Genomic DNA, 26,698 nt, shown 5'->3' with positions numbered 1-26,698 from the left:
GTCTATCTGAAGTTTCCTCACAGGTCCTTTTTTCCTCCAAATGTTTGACGTTAATGGACAATTCCATCTTTGTCCTTGAAAATAATTATTACCACCCAAAAAGTGTTCCATTTTTTCCCATAGACATTATAACCACAGGTAAGCATTTTCTCTAGTTCAGAAAGGTTCAGATGCCCCTGCTAGATATATAATCTCTTTTAGCACTAAAGATCTTCCTTTTTTTATTCATTCATTCATTTTTCTTTATGAAATGTTTTTTAAAGCACTCACTTCATAAAACTGTGTCCTTATTGACCCAGGGTTAGACCACTTAAATATTGCAAGGGAGACTATAGGAAAGGTCACAATTGATATAAGCCTGTGTCAACCTATTTTAGCACATAAGAGTAATAGCGGCTAAGTAGGTACTGTATCTCAAATGAGAGAAGAAAGTCATACTATTTCACTTTAAACATCCAGGGATATTGAGATTTAATTTACATTACCAATTTTTAATAACTGACACCTGGCTTACTTGATACAAGTGAAAGTTTGTTGTCAATATTTTCTCATCTAGTTATTATTTTTAATAGTAAACAGTATTGGAACAGTCCAAAGTTTATTTTGGCTATCAAGTGGTTTAGTGGGAACAAAGATACTGTACATGCCTTAAGAAACTATGAGGGGGGAAAAATGAAATACAGGAACCAGACAAATTCTTTATAGATCAGAGCTTAAATTTGTACCAAACCTCATTCCAGGGCTGAGCAGAGTTCACATTAAGCTCTGGCACACATAAAATATTACAGTATCTAGGAGACTGCGCACAGTGAGTTTTTCAAAGTCAATATAATCTACTATGTGACAGCAAAATATAATAGATTAGTGACTGTTAGGATTTCCCGATCTCAGGGCATGCTCCCTGAGTCTCTAGTTTTGATGGATCACTCCAGGTAGAAGATGAGAGTGCAAATTCTCCAGTTTTGATGGGCTGAGCTCTAGTAAGAGAAAAAAGCTGAGTGCACATCTCGAGCTAAACTTGTAAAAAGAGCAACTAGATGCAATTTATAAGGATTAATTGAGTAGTTGCTGGCAAAAATTCACCAGTGGATCTATATATTTAGTTAGCTTTCTCATTCCCTCTCAGTTGTTATGGCACCAGTGCTCATCCTCTGCTCTCTTCTGCATCCATGTTCAAGCAAGTAGGCTAGATTCAAAGTTTCATACCCTGTTTTCCCAAGTAAGAGAGAAGGAATAATTCCCTCACTTCAGCTTGATCTGATCTATGATAAACTTGATCTGAAAATCCTAGTGGCTGCATATTCCAGGCAGATTGACCCCAGCATATTGCTACTAGGATAAAAGAAGAGTTGCAAGGAAGAACATAGTTGCTTCTGTATACAGCATTTGATTGGAGAAGCCACCTTAATCAGAATATTAATTCATTTAGATTAGATTTGATTAGAATTATCTACATATAATGAGCACACCTTTTCAAGGTTTGAGAAAAAATGCTTTCCTACCTGTAGTTCAACAGAACTGAGATCTTTTGGAGCAAAATAATGTACATTATCATCAATGTTGCCAATTTTGGGATTTTCCCCCCGGAATTTTTTTTTCTGTGTCATTTCTGGGACTGCTAGATTTCCAGGAAGATTCTGAGAAATGCAGCCTTCGAGGAAATTTAACCTTCCCGCCCCCCAAAAAAACCATCCAAAAATAACTTCCTGCCCTCCAAAAACCTCCCGACATACCTCCCATCCTGGAAATCCCACCCCCTTTAGCCTTTCCATAGTGCCTTGCACATGCCCCGGCTCCAGAAGTCCTGCCCCCATTCCGGGAAATTTAGGAGGCATTCTGGGAAGCCAATCAGGGAATTTCCTTCGAGGGTGATTGTCATTGAGATACAGGCCTTCCCTCCCATCAAGGGGGCTTGGCTATGTAAGAAAAAGATGAAGCAAGCAGGGTACAGAGCAAGAATCAAGAAATGGAAAAACTGGATGAAGAGTATGCTTCCTAACATACAGGGAGGTGAAATTGTGGTCCAGGGGATACCATGCCAGAGACAGTTACAATAGGGTTTCTCCTTCCTAGAAGCCTGTGTACTTTGCATGGGCTCTAGGAATGGCAGGAACCAGCAGCCAATAGATTTAAAGTATTGGCTAGTGGTGGGATTGAAGCTATTGCCTAAGTTTCACTCTAGTCAGGTGCTTGGGTATATAAACAAATTCCTTAGCAATTCAGATTCAGTTTTCTTTGGAGTTTCACCCTACTCACGCTGCCTCTCTGTAAGTGGGAATTGTGCTACAGTGGGCCCTGGGTATCTTCTGGGGTTTGGTTCTAGTAACCCCCATGGATACGAAAATCCATGAATGCTCAAGACCTATGCATTTTGGAATCTATATCTTTTTGGAATCTATATCTTTTTGGAATATTTTCAAACCATGGATGCTTGAATCCTTCATTTAAAAAATCTGTGGATGTGGAGGGGTGACAGTATATGATTGATTTCTGTTTGTCACAACTTTCTCAGCTGTTTGCATGGGGTCCACATTCAAGAAGCAGTTATGTGTCTGTTGGCAGGGCCAACAAATGATAGGACCTCCCCTACAGGGCAAGTCTGGGGGTGGCAGCAGCATGAATCAATGCTCAGCTCAGGGTTGTGTCAGTTTGGCAAATCTCCAAGTGATAGGGGATTCACACATTGGCATTTGCCCATGTGGAATCCTGATCTCATAAAGGATGCATTTGAATATAATTTGTGCAGCAAAATATCACTTTAATTGAAGTCGCAATCATAAGGTTGCGAGTTCAATACCAGCAAAAGAGCTCAAGCTTGACTCAGGCTTGTGTCCTTCCGAGGTCACTAAAATGAGTACCCAGCTTGTTGGGGGCAATTAGCTTACAGTTGTAAACCGCTTAGACACTGTTAGTTCAGTATGAAGCAGTATATAAATGAAGCTGTTTGTTTTGTTTTGTTTGTTTGTATGGCCCTGGTGTGGACTGGGACCAGTGCACATGGGAGGGAGAGGAAGGATTAAACTTCCTGTGTTTGTTTTTAAATCTGAACATGGATGGCACCAACGGGGGGAAAACCCAGCCACCTCTAGAATATGCAAAGATTAAAAGAACAAAAAATCCTCCTTAATGCACAGGGTTGAAAAACAGAGGGTTAAAAGGTAATTAGTTATACCGATTCTATTTTTACATATTCTTTCCCCTTGCAATAGTTCCCCAAAAGCTGGACACTTTTATTCCATAACAAAAATAAAAGGTGGAATATACATTATATATATATATATACACACACACACACACACACACACACACACACACACACTTTTTCAATAAATCCTTCTATATTTCACCACCTTTAATAAATAATAATAATAATAATAATAATAATAATAATAATGAATTTGAATTTGAATTTGAATCTAAAATACCAGTTCCTAGACCTTCATTATCTGTACTCTAACTGATGGGCTGTCTTCTGTGTCCATTTATAATGGAACATAATTCCGGGCACCATCAGCAAATTAACTATTATTATTTATTTTCCTTATTTATTCTTCATGCATACAAAAGAACAAGGAATGTATTGTTGCATTATAACTTGGCATTTTGTTCATATTTTCTGATAGATCTTGTACAACATCTATGTATCCGGAAGGTACAATACTTATACAGTGGAACTGCTATATCTGCAGACTAGCAATCCATGAAGTCAACCAACCATGGACCACCATGGACCATATTACTCAGTAGTGCTACATGTAGATGGACGCATGCATGCTGCCATCAGTTGAATAATATAGGTCTCAATCACCTACATTTTTTACCATATGCGGATGGGGCGGCAAACAAAGTTTCCTCAGATGGGAAGGGTCTACTGTAATTCCCATATATATTGCTTCTATTTGGTCATATATCACTCAGTATTCTAGGACACCATCTACAATTTTTAAAAAATAAAATATATGTCCATTTGATATAATATAATTGTAACTTTCTGAAGGATCATCCTTCCAAATCCTTCTAACCCCTGAATCTATTTCCAGGTTTTGCTAAAAGCTTCCAGACCTTATTTCTTATTTCTGTTGAAATAAATTACACTGTTGGTTTTGTCCCAGTTAAGATTAAAAAATATAGAAACAACTGACTTTGAACATTGGAGAGGAAACTTCCAGAATCTGAATTTTATCATATTTACTCCACATAAAAAATGTACTAAAATATAATGTAAAAATCACAAGCATACAAGACACCATTGGACATGAAGCTAAATCAGTAATTGTTATTTTTGACGCTAGGGAAAATCTGTAAAGAAAAATAAAAAGATATTATTTGAGAATTCCATATCTGCTGCTTGTGTCTTAGTAACAAGAACAGATCAAGCATTTTCAAAGAAAATCAGGCTCTGTTTGAAACTTATGCATGTAATCTATAGAAATTGATAGAGTATATTTTATATAGGCTGCTAAGGATGCCCTGCATGGAACATAACACTCCTGTACAACTCTGCAAACTAATACAAAGCCTGGGATGAGAGTTTTGTGGAGAATAGTCTGCCATATCCAAAATCTTGGTTCCTGTGTTGGGACAGATTTCTCTTTTTCCCCATTGTTGGGTTTGTTGATTTTCCATTTCCGTTTGGCAAAATATCCACAACAACCTCAAGTAAAGGTGCTGACATGGGCTCTGTTCAAGAAAGGAGGGTAATTTAGATATGGCAGTTCCAAATACACCCCATGTTCTTTGTGAAAGCAACCTGATTGCCCAAACTTAGCCATGCCTGCTGATAGTATAATGTCCTCTTAGCTTTCTGTGGATGTACTGGTGTAAAGGGCTCTGTGGCAGGTGTGCTCTCCCAGCAGAGAGTTACTTTATCTGAACCCAACTTGGATCGTCACTTGAAGAGCAAAAATCTTGGGGCAGTGTGTCATAGTTTCTTCTCTTTTAATACTGCTATAAGAAGTAACTACATATAAAACAAGGAAATAACTCAGGGATGCCAAAGATTAATTTCCCCACCCATATTTTTCAAGCTACGTTTTAAAGAGAAGCTAAAAAAGTGAACAGACTAGTTGGATTTATAATAACCAAAAGAGCAAAAAACAAAGAAGAGAAATTATACACCGCCCCCACAATGTTGTTTAGTCTAATTTAAGTACCATTGAACTATAAAAAGGAAGAAAGTGTTGACATCATCTGTAATATCTAATATCAGTGAAATGTCTGGAAGGATGCCATCATGCTAATATCAAGGTGAAAAGTTCACATTGCCAGAAAACCTAACTTAACAGGAAGATTTAGCATTTCTAAGTAAGCTTTAAAAATATAGTGTTGTTTTGTTGTTTTTTTAGAAAAACCTCTGTTCAGTAAACTGCTTAACCAGAACGTTCTTCCACCATGACTTTTACCCTTCAAGTCTTACAAATCACAAAACAACTTACTTTGAAAGGTAGAGCAGAGTTGTAATTCTCTGGTATTTCCCAAGAGAGCAATACTGATGTCTTCATCACTGCTTTGACATGAAAATTTTTTGCAAACACTGCTGGAAAAGGGAAAGCAATGTATTTAAAGTACATCTTGATCTTTGAGGTCCTATCCCACTTGTACCAATAACCACATTTAGTAATTATCCTACCTGCTTTTAAAATCATATCCAATTCTTACATATGGCAACTCAGAATCTTTTCTTTTTCTTACCTTCAATTATTATGTAGATGTGAGCCAGGCTTGTCTGATATGGGATAACTGAATTCTAATGAATCCAAAACACATGAAGATTTACATACTTTACCTCTGTTGTTAGTGGAAACTATTTATACGATGATTTGGTCTATTTTAATTAGAGCTTCACAAATATCGATATCCAAAGACTGAGATTCCTTTAAAAGACAAGCCACAAGCAGACAAATCCTACCTTGATCCACAGGTAGTGTCCTGAACTGGACACTGGGACTATATGGACCGGGCCCTTTGCTTGTGTGTGCACGTATTTTTACATCATATGTGGTATCTGGTTTTAAGCCCGAGAGTGTCATAATAGTATCAGGAGGAGCAACAGGGACCTCTGTTGGGTGATGTGCCACATTGATGTCCCTGTACTGCAGAGTATATTTGGTGACAATACCATTTCTCTCTGATAAGATGGGTGGTTGCCAAGTTAGCTGGACTGAAGTTGAGGTGGCACTTTCCGAATGTAGGTTTTGAGGGAATCCGCTTGGTACATCTTCTGGAATTGAAATTTCTTTTATCACCTCCTCCCCAAATCCCACTTTATTTCTAGCTGAAAGCCTGAAGATGTAAGAAGTCCCTTTGTGGATATCTGTAGCTGTGTAGTGGTCGTCTTTGTCGGTAAAATCCCTTGTTGTCAATGCATCAGTGTCTTTGCGGCCAAACCTCAGGCGGTATCCCTGCAATGGGCCATACGTGTCGACGGGCGGGTGCCACTGAATGAGAGCCGTACTCATCTGTGTGTGGCTGATTACAAGCCGAGGTTTTCCTGGAACTGCAACACAATATTATTTTAGCATATAATATAACTGTATTAAGCTTTTCTAGTACTATTCTTTATGTTTCTGAAAAGTTACTTATGTTAGAAAAGACTTGTCCATGCATTTAACAAATATTCACTGACAATGTAACAGGTATGGGCACTGGGTTACCCATCTCTATTTACTGCCCTCTTTCCCAAGTAGTAGACCCACATACAGGAAACCATGATATATTAAGCATTAAGATTTATATAAATGAATTTATATAAATGATCAAAGGATCAAGCAAAACACATTCTTAAAAATGGATTCACACTGAAGAATGTGAGGTCAATGACAGCACACATTTGCTTACAAAAAGTCCCAGGTTTAATCCCCAGCATTTCAATGTAGCATGAGAAAAGACTCGTATGTGAAATAGCCAATGAACCAGATGGACCAAAAGTGCTAAGATACACTGTCATAGCCTATATTCACAATGACTCATGTCATACTCTTGACTTGATAGACAATGGCTTATTGAACTGGTTTTGAGACTTTTAAATTTGGTTCCTCTTTGAGGAACCATGGGAAACAGTTGTTTAAGAAATTATTATAGCTTCACCAAAGGCATATATGAGTGAGGACAGAAAGAGAATAGCAAGGCTGAGCACATTATATTTTGTGACATTAGAAGGTGTCAAAATGTGAGTACATGTACAAGTTTCTCATTGACAAGAACAATGCATTTCCTGGACAATATCCCTTCAGGCTGATATTGTCCAACATGTCAGGTGGAAGAGGGTCCAATGCACAAAAGCCATTCCAACCAATAATTATTCCCTGCTTCATATGCCACCTGCACATGCAGTCTAAAGCTATTTTGAGTTTGGAGAAACAATCAGACATGCAAATCTCCACCTGCGTCACTAAGGGAAAGTCTGACCTATGTGATTTAGTTTGACCCTAAGTACAAAACTGATAAGACTTTATATAATATAAAAACTTCTGTGTGAGATAACCAACACATAATGGAAATTTCCTATTATAGATATCAGCAGACAGAAAATACTGATGTGAGCCTATCCTTTGTAAATTCTTAAAGGAATATAGAACTTCGCTCCCACTCTACAAAACAGCCCAAAAGAGTCATCTTAGAGCTGCCAATTTTAGGCTGGATCGGGACAAGGGCAAACAGATGCCCAGCCCCAATCCAGCCAGATTCTGCCCCAAAAAGGAGCATATAAAATCTGTTCCTTTATGAGATGGGAAAAAGCTTTCCCTTCTCCCAAAGAGCCAGTTTTTCCTCCCGAAAAGCTAGTTCTGGGGAAAGTGATATCTAAGCACCATGCCCCCAAGTAGGAAAGAAGCCGGCCAGCACACGTAAATACCACACTTCAAAGCCACCGTTTCAGCTTTACTTTTCTTCTCAAAGGTAGCAATGAGTACTTTCAGCAATTTTCTTCACACTGTGAGAAAATCTTTGAAAATCATACAGTTTTCGAAGGCTATTTCCAATTTGGGATCTTATTTGGAGCAAAATTCACACACAGTTGTTACCTTCATGGAAAATCATTTTTCAACAGAAATATCAATTCTTGTGCGGACAATTTAGTTTTCTATCCAGAAGATACTGTTTTCTATGCAAACCAACCATGTGCAAATTTTACACAGAATAAATCCCCAGTTATAACTTTTTCTGCACAGAAAGCCATATTGCTTAAATTCTGCCTTTAATTCTTTCTTCCAACAGGGTTTTTTCCCCCCATACAGAATTTTTATATGTATGCAAACCTCAGAATGACCCTCAATTATCTGATATTCCCCACTTGTGTACAGCCTGTTACATTTTAGCTTAGACTTCCACAAACAGAAAAAGCCTTGAATTGAAATTAGGGAGATGATTGCTTTTTAGAAAAGTCTAGGGACTACCAAGTTCTGTTACAATCAATAATAGAAAAACACTGTTTCCTTTAACTTTTTCCTATTGATTCTTCACTTCTAACCTTGTTCTTTTGTAAATACAGCGGTCCCTCCAGATTCACAGCCTTGGCACTTGCGGTTTTGGCCATTCTCAAAGCCAAGGCCACAGCTCCCTTCCTCTCCCCTCCCTCGCTTACTGGCATCTTCCCCCGGCACTGGGGACTTTAACTGGAGTCCGGGGCTTGCAATCGGCCCCAGCAGACATCAGGACTCTCTTTCCCAGCAGTGCTCAGGGAGGGAGGGAGGGAATTCACAAATAGTCAAGTCCCATTATCCCCAATGATGCCATTGGGGACAATGAGACTCGAGTATTTGTGATATTTCAGATTCACAGGTGGGCTCGCTATGTATCCCCCATGAATCCGGAGGGACCACTGTAGAATCCAGTGGATTGTATAAGTTTCCTCTTTATACTCTGATGTGTGAAGTATATCTTTCTGATTAGCTCTGACTTTGGCATTTGCGGTTTTGTTGCATAAAAAAGTCTGCTATGGAGCTTAGAAAAGACTACAGATGTGTACTTCACGGCATATTTTTCATTATATTACAATTAACACTGAAATCAATGAAGCATAAGGAAAAGCAGGATAATCCACAGAAATAGCATAATAACACCTTCAGATTTTTAGAAGGAAAGATTTCTGGAAGCTGTCACTAATTTATTATGCCATAAATTGTTTTTACACTTGTGGAAGCTACCATGTTTATGATGATGTTTTTAAAACATTGATCAGTCATGCCTACTGAAGAAGGGAGGTAAGACTTACCATTATTTCTATATGGCAACAACAACAACAACAACAACAACCTGAAGAAGACTGCATGTAAATTAAACCATTTATGGTTTTTCCTGGCCACTATGGTGACTAGAATCCAATAACAGTTCTCAAATGAAAAAATAGCTCTACAAGGAATGGGAGATCCTCAATATTTTAATTGTAAATGAAAGGAATAGGTGCTCTTATTTTGGCAAAAACAAGATACAAATATTGTATGTATTCAATAAATTAATGTTATGATGTCCTTTTAATGGAACTCTCAGTTCTCATCTGATATCTGGGTGAAGGAAAAAGACATGTGAACTCATGAAATTCAGAGAAGACTGAACAATGGAAAGATATAGCACTTGGATTTTGTAAGAAGATATCTCACCAATTTTATTTTATTTTTGTTTTGCTAGATCCTTAGTTTTCCCTATGTTTTATATATTTAGTCTCAGTTTTACTTAGCTGGGGTCCAGTGTGGCATGAGTGTCCTGTGCCCAAGTGAGGTTTGCATTTCTTAAACAGTAATCTCTTTGTCAAACTGCTCTTAAAACCAAGGACTTCAAAAGCAATGGGGGTTTACTGCTCAGTTATTTTTACCATCTGCTCTTTTGTCTGGTTATGATCAAGTTCATGTATAGAACCTGGAAACATTATTTTGGGGCACACTAAATTTGTAGTTCAATAAAGTAACTCTTCCAAGTTCTGCTCTTAGAGGCACCTTACATTGTTTTTTGGATCATGCATTCTTGATTAAATCAGGTATGCATGACTCATGCTGAAAATAAATAATGTTTTCCTTTTCTACTATAACCTTCTGAAGAAGCATTTTAAATTTCCATTCAGAAGATGTCAAAACATACACTGATAGTTCAAAATCTTCATTGCACAGAAGGCTCTCCGAATATTACCTGCACCAGTAGTAGACACTAGTCTAGGCTTGCTCCGTGCTCCATCTCCTTTGGTTGTATAGGCTGTCACAGTGAGTGAGTATGTTGTCTCAGGCTGTAACCCAGATATAATCATTTCCTAAAACAAACAGAATAAAGATAATAATAATAATCATCAGAAAATGTGTTAAAATGATTCTGCTATGAAATCACAAGAGTCTCATCTTCTAGGTATTGCAATCAGTGCATATGGCTTTCGTGCGGCCTGTAGTGATGCGTGAGGCTTTTCATTTCAGCAATAAGCATGGCAACATTTCTTAGCGGCATGCCCAAGATGGATTTAACAAGCATAAGGCCAGAGACTAAGTGTTGTTATCTGTACTAAGAAGGCACAAACCTCGCCCGTTTTTCACAAAATAAACAAATAAACTCGAACCAAAAGAACAAAAGCCCTGAAAGGCATTTCTAATGAAGCACTGTGACCATTATAGAATGAAAAGAAGAGTGTAGTACATGGAGTGGCTAGTATTTACTAATGATTTGCCTCAGATGCTGCTGCCGAATAACCACAGGAGACCGTGCTGGAGGAAAGGCCACAACTTTATTAAGCAAACCATTGGTAGGGTTGGCACAAAGCATGAGGTCAGGATCTGTGAAATCAAACAACCCCACGTTTGTCTGATTAACCACAACCTGGCACCCACCAGGTATTGGGATGACCTAGGGGCTAAGGCACACCGTATGACTGCATCTCTGTCATGCGTTCACATATTCGCTAAGCCCCTAGTCACCGGGAGGCGCTCTCGCATTATGGCCCCCGCAATGGCCATACGCCTGCCCTATTCGCCCCCGGGTCCCGACTGACTCCCAAACCAGAGCTCCGTAGCCCTGGTACCACACCGTGCAGATCCTGGCCTATGCTGCCGCCCCAAAGTTGTGACAAAAAACCCAAACCCAAGCGGTGGGTGGGTGGGAAGAGGCTCAGCTCCTCCTCCCTTCCTGCTTGGCTCCTAACCATCCGGAGCCAAGCGCCAACTGAGGGCCGGGGCTGGCAGCACGGCCTATATAGGCCTAAGCCCCGCCCTCAGTACCACCTGACCAGGAGACTCCTCCTCCAGGCCCGCAGAACCAATCATCTGCCCTGGAGGACCGGAACTCCCGGTCACCGAGCCCAGCTCCCAGAGCGTCGCGGGGCGGAAGGGCCTCCCCTTCACCCCGCACACCAATAGGGAGCTGGGGCAAGCCCCAGAGCACTCTGGGGCTTGTAGCCGTTCGCTGCGTCTAGCGGCAAAGCGGTCAGCCCGCCGAGTCAGGCAACCGCTTTTTTTTTAAAAGAGCAATGAAATAATTAACTGTATATTTAAGAAGCTATCATGATTTCTAGTTTCTTACTTTCTTTTATAACTGTAATCCTATTCACATCTACATAAGAGTAGGCACATGGAAGCTAAAGGGGCTTCCCTCAGAGTCAATATGCTTATTTCTGTAAATCAAAGTGAGGAAGCCAAGTCCCTAAGAATTTCATGGGCTGTTTGGCCTGATTGCATGCATCTCTTAGGCTACAACAGTCTAGAAATGATTTCTACAATCTAGGGAGGTAAAGCTTTGATTGTATCATTCAAAGTTTTCTTCCTGCTTTGGGGGGGGGGGGGGATTTTCAGGATATTTTTTTCCCATAAGGTTTTTTGTGCAAAATAGTTTTGTACAAAATAATGTTGCTGCTGATGATAGAAAAAGCCCTGGTCCTTTTGCTCACAAAACATCAAACAACTTGTGGTGGTTGGGATTTTTCTATTCTGCTTTGGTCAAGCCTCATCTGGAATAACATGTCCAGTTCTGGGCACTACAATTCAAAAAAGAAATTGACAAGATGGAGTGTGTCCAGAGGATAGCAACCAAAATGGTGAAAGATCTCAAAAGCATGCCCTACAAGGAGTGTCTTACGTAACTGGGTATGTTTAGCCTGGAAAAGAGAAGCTTAAGAGGGGATACGATAGCCTGTTTAAATTTGGAGGGATGTCTTACTGATGATGGAGCAAGTTTGTCTTCTGCAGTTCCAGAGAGTCGGACCCGGAGCAATGGATTCAAACTACATGAAAAAATATTTCACCTCAACATTAGGAAGGACTTCCTGACAGTAAGAACTGTTTGACATGTTCCCTTGGAGTGTGGTGGAGTCTTCTTCTCTGGAGGTTTTTAAACAGAGGCTGGATAGGCATCTGTTGGGAGTGCTCTGATTGTGTATTTCTGCAAGGCAAAGGTTTGGACTTGATGCCCTTGGGGTCTGTCCCAACTCTATCATTCTATGATAATAAATATCATAGAATAATAATAAAAAAGACCTACAAGATTCTAACCCCCCGCTGCAAATTATTAGTTCTGGCTCTTGCAAAAGAAATTTGTTCTGTGTACACAGCTATGTGCTAGATGAGGAAGAAGGGAATATAGAAGAGGTTGACAGAGTGACAAAGAGAGGGAAAGAGAACAGAAACAGGGGGAAAGTGAGGTTTTCTTTTGCCAGCCTATTACTGACATGCACCTCTGACAGAATAACTTCGTTGGAATGTGGCCTTCAGTATAAAAAACTAGACTGGCTATTCAGGATCTACTGTCCACAATCCTATGTGCACTTACAGGCAGAACAGACCACCCAGAAGGAGCAGCTTGCTGCCGCCTCTTTGAGCACCAGATTGGGGCCATGGCAACTGCATGCCTCAGCCCTGATCCAGCATTTTTCTGGGTCAAAAAGAAGCAGCAAAATGCCACTTCTTTTTGGCCTGGAAAAAGGGTGCCCTTGTCACGGTGGTGGCACTTTTCCACACTCCTTTTGGCATGCGGTGTGTGAATGTCACACTGTAATGCTACCTGCCATGCAGTCAGGCAAGTGGTATGACACTGTCTCAGTGCTAATGTCGGGGCGTGTGTCATCCAAATGCCATGCCAACATGCTGACCCCAAGCTGGCACTTATTTCCAGTCTGTACATCCTATTACCTGGACATAAACACAACTGAATGTAATATAACATTTTGAGAAAAATAGCTAAGAAGAACTTTTATTAAAGTGCTATTTCTAAAATGAGATTTAGTATGTGAGGGATCTGTCATTTTGCTTTGAAGTAGAAGAAGCCATTAAACATAATTTGAAAATTTAGACTGAAGGGAAGGAAGAGAAGGTGGAAATGGCATGTAGTCCTATCCATATCTACTTAGACATAAGTCCTCCGTGAGTCCTTTTGACATGAATGAAACATACTTCCTATTTAAGTGAATAAAGAATTGAGGTTTTTTAAAAAGGGCATCAAGAAAAGGGAATGTAGATTAAAGCATGTTTGATACTGATGATATTAATGAAAAAAATAAAATGAATAGTAGTGAAGCCTAATTATATTTAATTTACAAAATGGATATCCTGAGTGTCATTTAGTCAAAACAAAACCCTTTTAAGCTACACTGATTTCAACTGAGAAGAGCGTATGTAACTTATCAAAACATTTCCCCAGTGGCATTTAAAAATAAAACACTCTTATTTTATTCTGCACCTTGTCTCACCTTTATAGTTTATGTGCTTATTCTTATGGTATTATGAACTGCTTTGCACATACAATGAGCAGTCTCATGCAGTTTCAAACTGTCAAACAAGTTCTGTATTTGTTTCTTTTCAGGTCAAAATCAGAAATTTAAGTTTGATGGAAATGCAAATACAGTGGGCTCTCCCCTTACACGGGGGATCTGTTCCGTATCCCCCTACGTAAGGGGAAATCCGTGCGTGCTCAAGCCCCATTACAAGTAATAGGGCTCGTGCCCACAGTGTGGTGCATTGCAGCGGCACGCGCAGTGCAGGCACACACCCCATTACTTCTTTTGGGGGCATGCAAGAGGCTTTTCCGGTGTGGCTTTCAGCATATGCTGAAAGCCGTGTATGTTGCTCCTGCGTATAATGCGAGTGCACTGTATTTACAACTGCATTTGTTTACCAGCTATAAAAGATGTGCCTCAATCCATTCAAAACACTCACGTAGAAAATTTCCATATAGCTCAACAAAATTTTGTTTGTCTCTTCCCTATCCATGCCTCCATTGACAGTATAATTAGCTAATAGGAACAGTGGAGGATCTGTCCTTCATTAAGCTGTCTCTCTCTTTTAAGGTACTGCAAGCTTTTTATGCACAAAAACACATAAAGTATACAACAGAAGAAAAGGCTCACTTTTCCCATAAAGAGCCTCTTATACTGTGCATATGAACAAAGGAGTGAGGATAGGGCTTTAATGGCAATGCATCAATCCCTTTGGTTTGATTATAAGCCCTATGTCCATCCAAAGAATGGTTGTAATGGTAAAAGATTCAGGTTGGGTTAAAAATAGATTATTTATTAAATATAAATGCTGATTTGAGGGTAGAATCTCAACTATATGTAACAGCCATCCAGTAAGATCACAACAATTAGTGATAATGGACAAGTGCATTCCTGAATATATGTAAATAATGTATTTGCAAAACCCAATTAAAGTTCTTCAAACTAAATTTCTAAGCAATCTTCCAAGCCCTTTGTTTCAATTATATTGAAGTATATCCATAAAATATTTTTTCTAATTAAATGATTTTTTAAAGATAGTTTAGTTTTCTGAAGATTACATATGGCAGGCTGAGATCTGAACATGTTTTGAACCTCCAAGAATACAATGCATGTGGAAAGTCATCAGCTGACTGACAACATTTCATTGGTTGGAGGTTGCAAAAGAAATGTAAATGATCCCTCTCACCCCCTGGGATTTCAGTTATATGTGGAATAAACAGCACTGGCAGGAAGAAAAGAACAAATAAAAGAACTGCTCTTTACATTGCAATGATGAAATTTAATTGATAATGATGAAAGTGATAGCGATGGAAGAGATAGTGTTGTCTACAATACAATAAATCTGTTTAAATCTGTTGAGCTAGTGCTAACGTATACTTTCAGAAGTATACAGATAAAGAAAGAACTTGTTTTACAGCAAATATGAAATGCATTATGGTCTAAGAGGTACTGAATTGTTATGCAAACAGGTATGTTTTGCCTTGCCTTTTAAAAAAAGTTTCAATGCACTGCACAATAAAGTTAGTGACAGCCACTGAACAGACAAGTATGCAGATGTAACACACTTAGAACAATCGAGCAATATGCCAAATCAAAAAGAAAGAAAGAAAAAGAAGGCACAAAAATCCAAATGCCATAGGTGATGAAATAAGGTGTTAATTCATGCATATGTGCAAATAACCAAAAAATGAAGGTTAAAATAGAGGAAAAAAAGCCACCACGCATTTTTGTCTGGCCAGTCAGTTCTACTCACATGTTCAGTAGTATCATCATATTCCCACTGATTGAGAGTAAAGAATTTTGGAAAGAAAAAAGAAGAAATAAGGAAATACTTGTAGCCTAGTTGAAGAAAAATTATCTTTCTAAGAAAAAAAAAGGTGAACACTTGTAAGCAAAATCAGCCTGAATGCAGGATTTCAAGTCCCAACTCCTCACTTGTTGCCAAAGTTGTCCATAAATAGCACACTGCACTTCATCAAGGCAAGTACAAAGGCTATAGTCCAGAGTGTTATTTCACAGTAATGTTTTACGACTGCATTAATCTGAACTGCAGAGATGTAATGAAAGGCTACATTGTCTTTAATCACATGCTACTAAGCCATATTCATTTTCATTTCTATTTTACCCTGTCAAAATTAATTCAGTGCCCCTGTTTAGATTAATAGAGGCAATTTATATGTACTTGAGACTTCATATCCTTAATGAAACTGTATGACCAACAGCATGCACTTGCCACTCTTTCTATCATTTAGAAAATGAAACCTGGACTAAACCTGCAAGGGATGCAGTTTCCTTAAAGGTGTGTATGTGTGTGAGAGAGAGAGAGAAAAAGAGAGAGTTCATGAAAATGTTTCGAAAGAGCAAATTAATAGTTCCCATTGGTATCGCTCCAAATTAACAATGAACTAAAACTGCTAACAGCTTGCTTTACTCCTTCTTGGAGCACTATGTGAATATAAAGCTAACATGTGCACCAGTTACTTAACACATATGTAAATAAAATAGGAGTTCAAATCTTCACTTGGTTTTCATCTGCACTGCAGAAATTATCCAGTTTGACACCACATTAATTGCTATTGCTCAGTGCTATAGAACCTTGGGATTTGTAATTCATTAGGCAACGAGGACTCTCTGACAGAGAAAGCTAAACACCTCATAAAACTACAGATCCCAGAATTCCACAGTATTGAGCCATGGCAGTTAATGCAATGTGAGAGCCATTTGGGCTGAAGGACGGGATATAAATACCTAAATAAATAAATAATAAATAAATAAACTGGAGTATTTCTGTAGTATAGATGCCAACATAAAATCTTTATATTAAATTATTTATATATATTAAACTACGCTAAACTACCAGGTTACCAATTTATTTATACTCCATTTCTTTCTAAATAGTTTACTTCTGTTTCAAACACAGTATGTAAGAGCCAGTATGGTGCAGTGGTTTCAACACTGAACTAGGAGTCTGGGAGACCAGGGTTCAAATCCCTGCTTGGCCATGGAAATCCATTGGGTGATCCTGGGCAAGCCACACAATGACAGTAGAAACTCTCCCTGAGTAACTCTGAACACCCCATGGAAGGTTTGGAAATTACTTGAAGGAACACAATAACAACATGTGATGGTTGTCTATTCTTATGTTTTCATTTAGAATTATTCTTAAATTTAAGACGTTTGTGGGCTTTAGGGTTTATGACAGAAGTAGAATGAAGTCAGTTTCCAAGCATAAAGAACACATAAACATAATGAACTCTACATTTTCAGATATTCCTTTATATAAACAAATCTGTGTTCTTCCAGGTTCTTCACCATCCGTTACAATTTGTATGAAAGAATAATTTGACACTGTCAGCATGTTACACTAGGAGTATCCATAACAATATTTAAACCAGACATCATGTTTTATTAGATCAGTTTTTAATTTAAATCACATTCCCATATGTTTAAAGTAAACATTGAATTCTAAAATGTATTTAGCTACCTAGCTAGCTAGCTCTTGCTGTTGCTCATAATCCAGCCAAAGTGATTTAATTCAATGAAAAGATTTAATCAGATATTTAACTGTCCCTTTGAAACTGGAATACTTAACATCAGAACAATGTATGAAAAGTTAACTAATGCATCCATATATACTTCATTTATAGTGCATGAAAATATCATAATGTAAGTACAGGCAAGGCAATTGATGTTCCAAATCCAGAAGGATGATTCAGAGATGATGATGATTTATATATTTATTTATATATCCCACCTCTCCCTACATGCAATATTCTTTGGAATATAGTGTGTAATCTACTAGTTGGTTAAAAAACCTTCAGGAGTGTACTGGCAATACACTACAGGATAAGTCTCCCTTTTCTGAAATGCCTGGGACCATATGTCTTTTGGATTTTGAAGGTTTGGGGATTTGGGGATATTTACATATACATAATGAGATATTTTGGAGAAGGGACCCAAGTCTAAAGATGAAATTCATTTATGTTTCATCTATACCTGATACACACAGCCTGAAGGTAATTTTATACACAATATTTTTGTTTAAATTTGAATTTTGGAATATTTTGTATTTCATAATTCTGGATAAGGGAGACTCAACCTGTATGCTGTCCAAAAAGAAATACATAGTTGCAGTACCAATATTCTCATTTTTTGTTGTTTAAATATATAGAATGTTATTAATTACCTGTGCATCAGCCAACATGATATCCTTCAGCATGGGTTGTCCCCTAGGTTCTCCATTTTCCATTTTCACATAATGCACCTGGTAGCCTCGAATTTGACCATGCTGTTTATTGGGCACAGGTGAACGCCATGACACCTTAACAGATGTAGAGTTGACAGCCTCTACCTCGACTTTGCGAGGAGGACCACTAGGAACTGGAACACATCAGTGGATAAAAGAAGAATTACAGGCACTTGTCCTAACCAATCAGTGTCTTTTTCTTTCTTTTCTTTTTAAAGGGCAGACCCACTAAGCCTTCCTTGAAGAATACAAATGAAAACAAATCTGCTCTATATTTGAGTGAAAAGATCAAAAACCATGACTGATGCAAAAATGGAAGAAAAAAGAGTATTAGAGAATAGAAAAAACATGTAAAAATGTACAAAAGCCAAGGAAGATGCTTTGAGACTCAAAGCATTGAAGTACAAAGAAGTATTTTAGGAATCAAAATAATAAAAAAACCAAAAAGACTCTTAAAATGTTGTTTGTTTTCTGATTTTTTTTAAAGAGGGGTGAAAAAGGCAATGGCAACTGTGCTGTCATCTTCAGTGTTCAGATATGAAACATATTCAGCATCCAAAATATTGTAAAAAGTGAAGAGCATCAGTTTTCCAAAAGAGATATTTTAGAGTACTTATAATGACTCAGTTAAAAATTGGAAGAGTTAAGAAGTAAGAAAAAGATCAAAATATTTCCAGGGGAGTTTTGGGTTTTGTTTTGCAAAGAAGGAAGAAAAAAAAATACACATGCCTATAAAGGATAACATTTTAACATGTGATAGAAGAGGGTCATAAAAATATATTTTAACTTCACGGGGAAAACCCCCATACACAAATGCAGACACAGGCATTTTGTGTTCAAAATATTTTGTAAAACTGATCTGGGGCAGGGGGAGATGAGCAGAGGGAAAAAGGAATATTCTTAACCATACAAAGATAGCAGATTGAGAGAGAGAGTCAAACTGATGTGTTGGAGGAAACATACCATCTTCATCTGTCCGAATCAATAAAGATTCACTCTCTGGGCCAGGTCCGACATCAGTATGGGCTGTCACAGAAATCCGATATTCAGTCCATTTTTCCAATTGTTCCAAAAGGTATTGTGTAGTGTCCGGAGCAATTCCCAAAATTTCATGGGGCTTGTCATCTTCTCCATCAATTCCAGTGTACTTGATGGAGTAGGCAGTGATAATTCCATTCTGTTTTTCCACTGGAGGAGGCTGCCAACTTACCAAAATACTAGTGGAGCTGGGGCTGTTGCAACTAATGTCTTGAGGAGGAGCTGATGGCTCTAATTTCAGTAGTGGGTTAAAGGAGGATTTGAGTGAAAGGACAGAAGTGGTTGAAGAAAAAATGAACAAAAGGAAAGAAAAAATAAATAACAAAGGGCAAACCAAGGGAAAAGAAATCACAACTTAAAAACAGAAACTAGACAGCGTATGAGCCTTGGCTTATTAAAGTGAACCAACCAAAAATGAATTAACTAAAAGGTGAAAAGGAATGTGGGGGGAAATATATGAAAATGAGCCTCAATATATTGTTACCTACCTGGAATTAAAATTTCCTCTTGAAATAAAAACATCAAATATGATAGTTCTATGCATCTACTGCACTTTTAACTTATTTGTTTGCTTGGTTCACATTCCCGATTGTAAAGGCCACCAATACTTTGCTTGCCTGACACAATGGCCAGCCTTGCATGACTACACAATATATTACTCTGATTGTATAAAATATAACTGTGTGCTAAGTAATGAAACAGAATTCACTTCTATGTTTAACTCCAATATACCCCAAATTTAACATTAACATAATTTAACATCAACTACAACCAAATGACCAACACATTACTTGAATCTCTTTGTTTCTTTTGTTAACTGAGTCTGCCTCAATGATGCCAGCTACAATTACAATTGAAACCAAACACATTTACTTAAGCATTGGTTGTAGCCAATATAATGCAAAACATGCAGAACCAATAAGGAGAGTAGGCTTATCTCATTTAAAGATTTACCTACCATGAACAAGTGACAGGGCTGATGATTCTGACTGTAACTTGTACTTACCCTGAATCCGGACTCTCTTTTATATTTTAGCTCCTCTCGGAGAAACCTTGGCTAGCAAAGAATTAAAGTCTACCAGCGATTTCATAATACATACATACATCTTTCCCCCATTCCACCCAATGCACAAATAGCAAAATTACTATAAAAATGTAAATACTTCTAAGCAAATTTTTTGATACAGTTCATTTAACCATCCACCCTTTATATGCATTGTCATACTCAAACCAAAACGTTTGTCTACAGTTTTTTAAACAAATATGTTTAAAATCTCTTTGCATTAATCATTAAAGTGACAATCTTACAGAATATTCTAGCAGTAGTCTTGAATGAACTTATTTATTTTAGTCTTATTATTTCTTTCTGGAGGTATACAATTGACTCCCATACACTATTTATAATTCCAATTCATTTCAAGGCCAGATCCTTTCTGGATTTCTTTCTGGAGGTATACAATTGACTCCCATACACTATTTATAATTCCAATTCATTTCAAGGCCAGATCCTTTCTGGATCTCTTTTCTGGGTGCCGCCTAGGGCTGCAAACAAGAAACAATTTGACCAAAAATGTGTGACACTGATCAAGAGAAACAGCTGGGGAGAAATGGCTGTACCCCAATCATGTTTCTCAGATTGACTGGTTCTTCAGCATATTTTTCTAGGAGTAAGCCTAATTGCAAATTCACTCAAATGTGGATTATTTTTTTAGGATTGCACTGTATATCTGTCACCCTCTCATAACAAAAACCAACCAATCAACACCCCTGAGTCTTATTTTACATTTTCAGGTAAAATACAATGTTCTTATAAAAACAGATCCTCACAAAACAAACAATTCAGACTGAAAAAGAGGATTGTGTTGAATGAAAACCTTTGAAATTTTATAAAGACTTTGTTAAGTTTTAGCAAGCCTGATTCTAACCAAGTAACCCCTTTTTCTCAAGGAGTATTTAATTCTACTCCACTGAATAAAATACTGGAACGAGGAGCAATCTGCCCAATTTCTAAAAGTGATTTTCTACAGACATTATTTAACTACTGTCTAGCATATGGATGGCCTCAGAAAGTGATGGCAGCTATTCTGAATTTCCAATAACTCATAAAGCAGTTCAGAAGCAGGCCTTCTAAAATGGGGGCGGGGAGGGAACTCAAACTCCTATTCCCAATTTTGTCTCCAATTCTCAATTGTGCCTCATTCCCAAATACTGTACTGTGAAAGGAAAACAAAATAGCCAATTTTAGGTTGGGTAAAACTGCTGAGATATGGTCTTTAGCACTATGGTACAGTCTTAGTGCCAAGAAAAGAAATAAGTGTAGTTTGTTTCTCCATGAGATCACTCGGTCAGAGACCAAAAATATCATATTGTATTTTAATATTTTTGAACTCAGGATACAAGACAAAACAGCCATCTGTAGTTGCTCTTGAACATTTTTTCTCATGACAGACTACAAAATATCTGGCATAAATGTAAAAGACTCTAACCGTGTCTATTTGTCAGCAGAAATGGCACTATTGATGGGACAACTTTCTCCTTCCCTTTGAAGCTTCCATGTATCCCCAAATCTTCTCTGCAGCTCCTGGTGCAGATTTGGGGGTTGGCAAAGGAGGTTCAGGGGACAGAAGAAAGGAACCTGAGAAGTTCATGCAATGCTGGAGATCACTCTGTGCTTATAGTTCTTTAAAGCATTGTCTAACTACTTACAGTATTTCAGTTAATTTTTCTTTATGTACTTGCAGGTAAAATATAATAGGGTCTCAACAAGTACAGGAAAGAGAAATGATGTAATCAAGGAAAGACACCTACTTGACTGCATGGTTCTAGCTGAGATTTCTGCTGTTGAAGCACCAAGGCCTTGTGGAGAGCGCGCTGATAGACGAAAGTAATACAAACTGTTTGGTTTTAAGCCTTGCAAGTGGTAAGATGTAGCAGGATCAATAGAAATCCGCTGCTGAATAACAAAATGCAAAGAAGATCAAGAGGATGACTTAATAGTGAGTTTTGATTGAAAATCATTTCTATCACTCAAACCTAAAAGTTTTATTTAAAAGGAATGACCAATGCAAATTTCATAGTGGGCAGGTGAAGAAAACTGGAAGACTGCAGAGTCATTTAGGACCAGCATCATTTTATCAAGTTAAACTGGAGGTGCTGCTACAACATTCTAAAAAAAATAGGGCGGTGATAGAAAGAGGCCACAGTGGTGTTCACACAGCCCTACATTCTAAAATCAGGATGCAGCCTTCCAGAGGCATGCTGCCCACAGTTCATTCACTGCTCTTGCTTAATCCACTGCTAAATTTGCTGTAGCAAAACAGAAGCACACACACACACACACACACACACACACAAACTTTGTCTTTATATTTGCTGATACAGTGGCAAAACCCAGTACAGGTTAAGTCTCCCTTATCTGAAGTGCTTGTCACCACAAGTGTTTTGGATTTGGATGCCCCCCCTCCCAGATTTTTGAAAATTTGCATATTTCTAATGAGAAACCTTGGAGATGGAACCAAAGTCTGAACAGGGAATTCATTTATGTTTCATGTACACCTTATACACATAGCCTGAAGGTAATTTTATACACTTTTAATGATGTTGTGCATGACAGAAAGTTTGTGTACAATGAACCATCAGAAAGCAAAGGAGTCCCTGTCTCAGCCACTCATATGGATTATTTTCGATTTTTGTACTATTTCAGATCTTCTAATATGGGATACTGAACCTGTAGTTGGTTTCCCTTCAATTGCTGTTCCAGTAGAGGGATTAGCCCCCAATAAATTGAGGACAGGTTAGGCAATACAGTACCCTAACCCACAGAAGTTCCCCTTCCTTATCGTATGACTAAAAATTGAAATAAAATTAATTCCCATTGCCTTAGCAGCAAATCTAAACAGATGCTACTCTACTGTCATAGCTAATGCATTTTATTTTTTTAAAAATCAAATACAAATTAGAAGATTTTGTAACAGTTGCAAATGTTGAAAAGTTAGTTGGTATACCTCTTCACCATGCTCTCCATCTTTGTAAACAAGATCATAGTTGGAGATTGTGTCAGACCGTGGAGGGGTCCAAGAAAGTAATATGCTTGTTTCAGACTCAGGTTCAGCTTTGAAGTTCAATGGCTGCCCTGGTACTGAAGTGAGAATACATAACATCATCAAATACTGTTTAGTACATTTGTCGCCAAAAATAAAATAAAATAAAATAAAATACAAATCTTCAAAGATTTATCCTTATGCTACACATGCTGCATGGGTGTATAGAATCCAGCTGAATTTCCAGTAACTGAAAGAGCTAAATAATGTCATATAATTTCCAGGAAAGAAACAAACATATAATAACATAATAGTATTCCTAGGATGCATTCTTGCCACTTTCCGTCCAGTCGTTAGCTTAGGGCATGTCTACGCAGGTCAGCCGCTGTCATTGCAACCTATCTGCACAACGTAGGGCCATATCCCTGATTTGAATCCAATCTGTCTTCATGCCATGAGGCCAGTTCTGCACTGAATCCACCCTATCCCTCCCTTAAACAGGTAAAAAAACCCACCCCTCACCTTTTGCTCTACAATCTGTTGTGGTGCAGAGGGCTGTCTACACATGTGTCTTACTATGCCACCCAGCACTGCCACCATTGGCATAAGTCATTCCCTCTGTGATCACAACAAGGTGCCCAGCCATGTGATCAACACTGGGCACCTCACACCAATGGCAGTGGCACTGGGAAAGACAGTGGAACATGTGTGTAGACAGTTGCCTGGTGTCGCTATATAGTGTGGAGAAAACAAGGGCAATACAAGGCAGTTCTGGGGCCAGAATACCCCAGGAACATCCCAGAGTACTCTAGCTGGTGTAGACAAGCCCACAGTTACACTCATTTCTCAACAGCTAGTCTTGCTCTTCACGGCAGCTATTACAGTGTTAATAAGGACATTACTATGGCATGAGTAACATGAGTATTGTTTACTAAGTGAATATGTGTACATATTACATATGCCTTAATCCACATAGCTACTTCAAAGCAATTTATGTTATCAGGGTATTCTGTGGGTGTCAAGTAAGACGAGAAGAAGCATGTCTGATTGCTAGCAGGTATGAAGGCAGATTTGTGCTGGATTCTGTGACATGAGTGAACGAAACATCACTGTAGAACAGCATGAAAACAGAGAGGTATCCATCGCTCTACCATACAGACAGCAGTTAAACGCTATGAAACAGGAGTTACACACTGATATTCTACACATTACTTACTCCATTGGAATGTTTTATATAAAAACAATCTCACACATGCTATATTAATGTAGTGGGCAGCTATTCATTAATGGCAATAAACACTTTATTTTATTTTTTTTAAAAATAATAATCTAAAATGCCCAAAAGAGTGGTTTTAGAAACCACAGACAACAAACAAGTAGTTGTGGAACAAATATATTTATTTGTATATCCATGCCTTAACAACATGCTCCAGAGAAGATTTTTAAAGTTATTCTTCTGTGTACAAACTGGTTGCCCTATGGAAAGTACAGATGGGCACCACAGCAAGAATATAGCGCATACAAGTTGTCTCCCTTATCTGAAATTCTTGGAACTGGAGAGGTTTTAGACTTTGGATATTTTTGGATTTTGGAATATCTGCCTGCTGCCAATTTCTGCCTTATGAACAATTTCTGCCTTATGAACCAGGACCACTTTCACCGCCACTTGGAATACTGAAGTGGCTGGCTGGAGGGATCCCCGGAGGTTTCCTGTACAATAATCAGATCTCTTACATAAAATAAAATGGTGCAAGTATTTGCAGGCTGCAGAGAGACACCTTCATTATATAACAGAATTATTTCAAGGATAATTGTGCACTATGCATGTTATGAACTCTTTGAAGAGTGGGGTGCAGTGAGAACATCAGACTGGAACCCATCTTCCCCCCCCCCCCCCCGATTTTTAATCTTTTTTTTTAATGCTGTCCTCACCCTTGTAATCACAATGGAAAGAAAAGCTTCTTTTGGACAATATAGCTCAACAGTGAACAGTGTACTCAAGTGCAAAGTAATAAGTAAGCTGAACTGCATTTCTTGTAATATTTCCAATATTTTATATTATAGACTTAGAATAATTATTAATTCAGAGCTTTGGGAAAAGTATTATTGATGCAAGACATAATTTTTATTGGATACCTGTCAAAAAACTAAGCCAGGAAACATTAATAAAAAGAGCTAACAAATAAAGTTTCAGAAAAACTGTTCACAGCATAAAACCTTTAAAGGCATATGCATACAAAATAATATTTCATAATTGTGATTATGATGTAGGCTTCATCACAAGTCATAAAAACAGAGAGTTCTGATCCAATTCACCATATTACCTTCTGGTATAGGAATTCTATTTACATCTGTCTTTGCTCTTATTGTTTAGAATGATTTCCAGTGCCCACCAATACTGAATAGAATCCACTTGAGTTCCATCTTACCTCCTGTCTGAGTAATGACTTGGATATCACTAGAAAGAGGTCCATCCCCAACTGAGGTAAAAGCAAGCACTTTTACAGAGTATGTTTTCTGTGGTATTAGATTCCCAATGGTGGTGATATGGCTGTCAGCCACATTATGCTTCAACCAACTATTGACATGTTGGGAGGGGTCCATGGTGTAATAAACTCTGTAACCTTGTATTTGGCCATTTGGTTCCTCAGGTTCTTCCCATTGCACCAAAATGGTGGTTGAGCTCAACATGCGAGCTTGTACATTCCGCGGCGCACTAGATGGTGCTTGTTCTGAGGTCCGTGTTGAAACAGGTTCACTGGGAGGACCCCTCCCAATATTATTGACAGCAACCACTCTGAATTCATACTCAGAATATGGGCTTAAGCCAGCAACACTATATCGCGTTGTGGCGACTCCATCAATTTCTTTATACAGTTCCTCGGAGCTTTTAGGTTTATGTTGAATTATGTAATAAGATACTGGCTCAGGGTTTCCAGAATCCCAAGTCAAAGTAATGCTTGTTGCTGTGGTTTCTGTTACAACAGGAGTTCCTGGAGGTTTGGGTAAGGCTAGAAAAATATAATAAAAAATTATTCAGTTGACAAAAAATTGCAGCAAAACATCCTTACTAATCAAACAAAGAAAACTAGTGCAATACTTAAAAAAATAAGAAAGAAATTAGAAATTGATTTCATGAGGGGACAAATCCAATTTAAACAGAATTTTATCTGGAAAGGGAGCTAAAAAGAAAGCCAAGCTTTGCCTTTTACTCAATTCTCATCAGAAAAACTGAACCAAAGCATTATAAAAAAGGCATTTCGCTATAATATACTAATGCTATAAATTAATTTTTGTTTTTATGAATGAAATACCAGTATTTAGATGGAAAACTACCAGAACAAGCAATTTCATAATTATAAAGTTGAAGAGCTTTTTAAAAATAAAAATAGGTTCCTCAGAGATACCATAAATTGTTACATTTTAATTGAGCTGCAAGAAGACAATAGAAAAACTGGTGCCTATGCTACTAAATAGACAATAAATAATTTGAAGTGTCCACCAACACTGTTAGAATCCACTATAACAGTGATGGTGAACCTTTTACAGACCAAGTGCCCGAACTGCAACCCACGCCCCAATTATTTATGGCTTTCTAGTATGAAACTGGCAAACTCTGTGCTAGGGAGAGAGCATGTGTACCCACAGAGAGGACTCTGAATGCCCCCTCTGGCACGCGTGCCAAAGGTTCGCCATCAC

At 38.1% G+C, this 26,698-nt stretch overlaps 1 protein-coding gene across 50 annotated transcripts in view; it reads right to left on the bottom strand.

Annotated features, from left to right (window-relative positions):
* The window catches only part of PTPRD (protein tyrosine phosphatase receptor type D), a 1,118,901-nt gene that overhangs the window by 153,668 nt on the left and 938,535 nt on the right, over positions 1-26,698 (bottom strand). For 13 of the 50 annotated variants that reach the window (XM_042455420.1, XM_042455423.1, XM_042455433.1 and 10 more), the window contains 9 exons: positions 25,429-26,010; positions 22,964-23,097; positions 21,768-21,912; positions 18,885-19,190; positions 17,862-18,055; positions 15,429-15,455; positions 10,120-10,237; positions 5,909-6,496; positions 5,436-5,536 (listed from right to left, as the gene is read on the bottom strand). In XM_042455420.1, the coding sequence (XP_042311354.1) occupies positions 5,436-5,536; positions 5,909-6,496; positions 10,120-10,237; positions 15,429-15,455; positions 17,862-18,055; positions 18,885-19,190; positions 21,768-21,912; positions 22,964-23,097; positions 25,429-26,010 (2,195 nt within the window). The remainder of the gene's footprint in view (positions 1-5,435; positions 5,537-5,908; positions 6,497-10,119; positions 10,238-15,428; positions 15,456-17,861; positions 18,056-18,884; positions 19,191-21,767; positions 21,913-22,963; positions 23,098-25,428; positions 26,011-26,698) is intronic. The other 37 variants (XM_042455426.1, XM_042455429.1, XM_042455434.1 and 34 more) reach the window with 11 other exon arrangements.

The sequence above is a fragment of the Sceloporus undulatus genome, chromosome 2 (assembly GCF_019175285.1).
Source record: "Sceloporus undulatus isolate JIND9_A2432 ecotype Alabama chromosome 2, SceUnd_v1.1, whole genome shotgun sequence".
NCBI lineage: Eukaryota > Metazoa > Chordata > Lepidosauria > Squamata > Phrynosomatidae > Sceloporus > Sceloporus undulatus.
Note: the sequence above shows the minus strand (reverse complement) of the source record. Positions and strands in the feature narration are given on the sequence as shown.